The following is a 6,000-nucleotide window of genomic DNA, read 5'->3' as shown; positions in this document are numbered from 1 at the left end:
CGGTAGTGAATGCGGATGCACAGAAACAGGAAGATGCAGAAGCAAATGTGGCAGTGGCAAGAAAGTATGACCCATTGCACCTGAAATAGGAGGCCTTGGCTCCTTCACCTATGTCAGCCATACATACAGTGTTAAAGGGTACTTGCCCAGGAAGTGGCCTCCCAGAAACAAGTAATTACCTTGTTCAAATGGGATTCGGCCCCTCCCTTTAAGAGCAAGAATCTGTTACGGACCCTGGAGGAGGACCGGAAGTGCTGGTGGTGTGGCCACTTTGGACATGTAGCAAAGAACTGTGGCCAGCCTGAATTCAAAAGCGTGCACAGGCTGCTGTTAAACCAGTGGCTCCCAGGGCAGAGGGATGACCACAGCTAGCACAAGATCCCAGGAAACCAGAGTCTATGGTCATGCCAAACCCAATAGTGAATGCCCTCATTAATGGACATGAGGTTCCATGCCTGATTGACAAAGGTTCTGAGGTCACTGCCATGGAGTATGACTTCTACGCCCAGCGGTTTGGGTTGCAAGACCACCTGGGTCCCTCTTGGCTATCTCTCAAGGAGGCCATAACTTGCCTATCTTGGTAGAAGGTGTCACCTGGTTGAAGATTCAGATAGACAACCAGGTGAGGGAACAAGTAGTTATAGTGGTGACTTGCGGCCCAATATGTTCAGCGGTACTTATTGTTCTGGTCATGAAAGTGCTGAAGGACTTGGAGTTACTCCATTTGCTGGCCAAATCCGAGCATTTCAGCTGGCATTCATGGGGCTGAAAGCTGTGTGGCTCAACATGATACTGGCCTATGAGGCTCACCAGAGGGTGCCAGTTGTCTGCATGCCTCCCAAACAAAAATTACTGCTGGCACCCCTCCAAGAGGTAGTCTGGTCTCTACCTCTCAGGTCTCACAGGAAGCTTCAAGGGGTCATGTAATGGTGGAACCCCACACGGATTTAGTGGTGCCAGGTTAGTAGCTATTTGCTTGCAGATTATCCAAGGTCCACAAAGAGAAGGTCTTGGTGCAGCTCATCAACCTGAGGACAACCCGATTTCACTCCCAAACCATGCCACCATAGCAGATCTTTACATTGTGTCCCCTCACTGTATCTTGGTGGCCCAACCCGGGGTAAAAGCTGTGTGTGTCATGGCCTGGTTAGACAAGTCACAATACAAGCTACTGCTGGAACAGCAGGGCATCCCCTTCCAGGACTATCCTCTATCACAGCAATGGCTGCTTCACCAACTGCTAGAGAAACATTCACCACCAGCCCGGAAGACTAAGACTACACAGAAGTAATTGACCATCTGATCCATACAAGGGATGCTCCACCCATCCAAGAGCAGTACATCCTCCCAGCTCTATGCGAGGAGTTTAAGGACTTGTTCAGCAACATGCTACAAAAGTCTGCGATTCTGTGTGGACTACCACAAGCTAAATGCCTGTACACACCAGAATGCTTACCTATTACCCCGGGTGGAGGAGTCACTTATGGCACTGGGCCAAGCCAAGTATTTCTCCACCCTTGACTTGGCGGGCAGCTACTGGCAAGTCCCAGTGAGAGACCAAGATCATGAAAAGACTTCCTTTATCACACCCCTGGGACTATTTGAGTTTAACTGCTTTGCCCTTTGGGCTAAGTATTGCCCCCAGCATGCTCCAACACTTAGAGAGATGCCTGGGAGACTTCAACTTTGAGTACTGTCTACTTAGATGATCTCACCATTTTCTCCAAAACTTTCGAGGACCATGTTAAGCTACTGTGTGTTGGTGAAAAATACCAAAAATGAAATGCACAGTAAACTGGAGCCCAAGTGGGAGGGCATACCTTATCAGGTTGAGAAACAGTCCTTTCCTTCCACTGCAGTATACAACATAATCTCAGAGGGACCCATTCCCATCAAGAGATGTCTCCACCAAAATGGTGAGACCCTGTGTGCTAAGTGGCCAATGCTCCTCCAAGCCAGCTAGAGACAGAGAGGTACTCGATCCTTTGCCTATACCACCAGTGCAGGAGGTTCCCAATGAATGGTGCCTGCCGCCTCTTATGCTCGAGCCTCCAGCCTCTACAGACTCAGAAGCAGGAAGTCCCAGTATAGTGTCTGAGAACAGTCCAGCAGCCCCAATGAACATAACAGACTGTCCATACTTGTCTGAATAATCATTCTGAAGAGGGTATGGAGGACCCAGTGGACCGTCATCCATCTGCATCTCTGGACCACAACCAGACTGGTGCACCATGCTGCACCTCCCCACATACACGGTGCCAGAAAGCCCTGGACTTTCCAAATAAGACACATTTGGGAGCTATGAATCAGATCACTTGATCAAAGGATGCATAGAGAAACATCCTCAAACTCTGCATGCTCTGCTTAGTGTAAGAACACAGTGGGGCAATAAAGGAGGATATGAGCCAACCTTATGCTCCCCAGTCACAACTATAACACTGATTCCTATGCCACTGATTTTTACAAGAGGGAAATTGGAGAATTAACTTCTTTACAGCTTAAGTTTAGTGATTTTTTTTTAATTCAGCACCAAGGATAGTATTTACATGAATGACAAGTGTCCCTTGTGCTGGTGGCTGCTATTTTCTTTGAAATCTTTCATCCTCTGCCCCCCAGGAACACGCCTTTGCTGAATAAAGAAGGCGGACCTTTCATCTATCCCTCCGTCCTTCCTTTATACAGCATTTACCATTGTGGGAAGCGATAGTACAGCAGTTATGAATGGAGGAGGGCTCAGAAAGGGCAGGCGAAGTCAGTACTTTTTACTGAGTGTCTGTCACAGGTGAAGGGGTGATTTTAAGGTGCTGCCGGGGTCAATATCGGTGGGGAGGGGGGGATTTCAAAGGAAAGAGCATCTACCAGCACATGAGACCCTGATTATTTATGTATAGTACTGTTTCTGTTGCTGAGAAAATTTTTATTTTTTTTAAAAAAAGCTGCATTTCAATTTCATCCCGTTTTTGCCATTTATTTCTCCTACTTTCCAATTTTTTTTTTATTCCACATCAGTATTACAGTTTTCATAAACAGGATAACAATTTAGAAGCGTAAGGCTGGGTTCACACATGTGCGGCCACGGGTTCATGCCTGGGGTTCGGTGCGTTCCTGTACACTGGTTGAGGTGCGATTTAGGTCTGAATTTTAGCCTGAATTTGTACGTGAACCGGACCCAAAGATGCACCTGACCCTTTTTCAATCCGGACTGCGGCCACCCTGCATATGTGTGAACTGGCTCCATTGAGAGCCAGTCATACTTGTCGGTCATGTGACGGCATCCAATTCGCATATGTGTGATTAAAAAAAAGGGACATACTAATATGAAAATCAGTTATTTACAGTAGGTAATCCCCCCCAAAATAAATACCTGCATGTGCCTACCTTACATTTCCTTCATATATAATTTATTATTATTTCTTTCATAGTAAGGGTGCCCACCCATTACAAATCTAATACCCTCTGCCCTTCTGGTGCCAGTTTAGAGTTGCATTATCAGAGCAAATTAACATGCAGTTTCAGGGTGCGTTACTGCCCCCTACTGCTCCTTCACAAAAAAATACAAGACTTACCTAACAGGAGCATTTGCTATATCTAAGATCTTGTTCAACTTCACATTCTGTCATGTTCTCTTCCAGCAAAGACATGGTTACTAGTTCTTTTTTTTTTCTTCTTTTTTCCTCCTAGCCACTCTCCTCTGTAGTGAAATCTTACAATGGAGCTTATTATGAAAGCAAGCCGGTGTTAGTGTAACAGGAAATCTTTGAGCAGTATGAGGGAAAGAGCATGTTATGAATAGAGGAATATCTGTCTGCTCCCAACAACAGCCTATTCACTGCTCTGTGACTCCTGCTGAGGATGACCACTTGAAACTTGTGCAAAGTCATTTTACATGTCCTGCATTAAACTTTAATTTGTGCGTGTAATAAAAAAATAAAAAAAATAAAATAATGATAAAAAACAGGGAACATTACTTGCTAAGATAATGTTGTCTAACCATTATTATTTTGATGTCTATGATTTACTTGTGTATTTATAAATAAAGATTGATAATGTTAAATAGGCATATACTTTTGTTACAGAAAAGGGGGCCCCTATGTAAATGCCATTGTACAGTACATTTTTTCTTCCTGTCTCTCAAATTATGAATTCATTTTATATTAGGAAGTCAGGAAAGGGCTGTGGGAATTAAATTGTCATACCTGGAATGTTCATTTAAATAGTCAGAAGGAGGTTGGCTCCTGTCTATCCCATCAGCCAATAACATAGACTCTGCGAATGGCAGGTAATTACATATTCATGGCCTCCCCTCCCTTCTCCAACCTTAGCTCAGTCTCAGTGTGTCAGGGAGCTGCATCCCACATCATCCTATATTTGGGGTCTGGTAACACAGGGCTAGCTGGAGCTCTTGCCTTGCTAGCAGGATTTTTGCACAAGCCCTGTGCAGCTTCCCCCTCCCCTCCCTGTAGGTCCTCTGGCAACCAGGACCTGGCACCATGGTCAGCCTGCAGCTCTCTGTGATTCTACAGCTCATCTGCTTGTCCCTGGCACAGTTTGTAAGTCTCTTTTTACTTTCTCGCTTCATTGTTATGTGACTGTATCCAAGGTGTCAAAAGTAAACTTTCAGCAGATGTGTTTTGATGTGTAAATCATTTTCCTGTTGATGTAGTTTTTTTTTTGTGTGTGATGGTTTTGTTTAAAGTGATCTTTTTTTGTTTAACAGGTTGATGTGCTTTTGGATTTATTTAAGGTGTCTATTTTATTAACACTAGGTTTGGTAAAAAGTTTTGTATCCAAGCACTAGAGTGACCCAGGGATAGACTGTTTGTCTTTCAGGAACCACAGGACAGAACTGTGGCCCAGGGTTGTGTACAACATCTTAGGTACAGCTAGTAGATGTGCTGTAGGTAAAAAAACTGTGTGACCCATAGAAACCAGTCTGGCATCTGGGTTACATGGTATATTTCACACCATTCCATTTAATGAATTTAATACGCTTCAGGATCTATCTATCTATCTATCTATCTATCTATCTATCTATCTATCTGTCTGTCTGTCTGTCTGTCTGTCTGTCTGTCTGTCTGTCTGTCTGTCTGTCTATCTGTCTGTCTGTCTGTCTGGATATATATAGATAGATGAGAGATAGAAAGATAGATAGATAGATAGATAGATAGATAGATAGATAGATAGATAGATAGATAGATAGATAGATAGATCTATATAGATAATATACTGTTAATGTGTTCCTAGAATTTAGATAAATATGGTGTGACATGCCGTAATTCATATGTACATATGTATACATAATTAATTTGCTACATTTTATAGGCTTATATATAAAAACTGTGCTAACAAAAAAAATGCTATGTTGCCCATTGCCACCAATCAGAAACCCTTTTTCCCTTTTTAACTCTGCAGTGTAGGAATGACAGTTGGAAGCTGACTATTTGCTATGGGCAACTAGCCTTTTTTCTTTCTTTTTTTTTTTGCTACTATACTATTCAGGCATAAAGCTCACAGTCTTTCCAAAACAAATTCTTTTGGTTCAATTATATGGCTCAAATTTCAACGCACTATGATTCACAAGGTACTATTTTATTTCCAAAATTTGTATCATAAAAAAAAATGGCCTAAATGCCTGGAATTTTATTTCTTTAACACAGGGTAAAACATTTAGCTCCTTTCCATCTTCTATAAATAAAATACTGAATCTATAATACCAAAATAAAAATAGACGAATGAAGCACTAAAGAAGAGATAAACGAATAAGCAAAATGAGTTCTTGTCTTTAGTCAGGATGCAGTAGACATTTTTGGAGTGGAGAGGGAAGGTGTCTGTAGGTGAGGAGGCTGGAGGAATGCAGCGTCCTGAGACATTTGGCATTCATATGTGAGAACAAAGTTTGCCATTCAGGAGTCAGGAGTCTGATCCTGTTCCCCACACACTCACAGAGCCCCCGAACACAAACAAATGAAAGGACACCATGCCTGCGGCTTGTTTAGGCAT

At 43.0% G+C, this 6,000-nt stretch overlaps 1 protein-coding gene across 1 annotated transcript in view; it reads left to right on the top strand.

Moving 5' to 3' along the window:
• The first annotated feature begins 4,319 nt into the window (after positions 1-4,319).
• Positions 4,320-6,000, top strand: part of COL9A2 (collagen type IX alpha 2 chain) — a 102,294-nt gene continuing 100,613 nt past the window's right edge. Inside the window, exon 1 of the mRNA XM_077481925.1 lies at positions 4,320-4,550. Coding sequence (XP_077338051.1) covers positions 4,491-4,550 — 60 coding nt within the window. The 5' untranslated portion in view covers positions 4,320-4,490. The remainder of the gene's footprint in view (positions 4,551-6,000) is intronic.

The sequence above is a fragment of the Lithobates pipiens genome, unplaced genomic scaffold, assembly GCF_037356315.1.
Source record: "Lithobates pipiens isolate NorthernLeopardFrog02 unplaced genomic scaffold, aLitPip1_a1.2 Scaffold_16, whole genome shotgun sequence".
Classification (NCBI taxonomy): Eukaryota; Metazoa; Chordata; class Amphibia; order Anura; family Ranidae; genus Lithobates; species Lithobates pipiens.
This window is presented reverse-complemented; position numbering and strand designations above follow the sequence as displayed.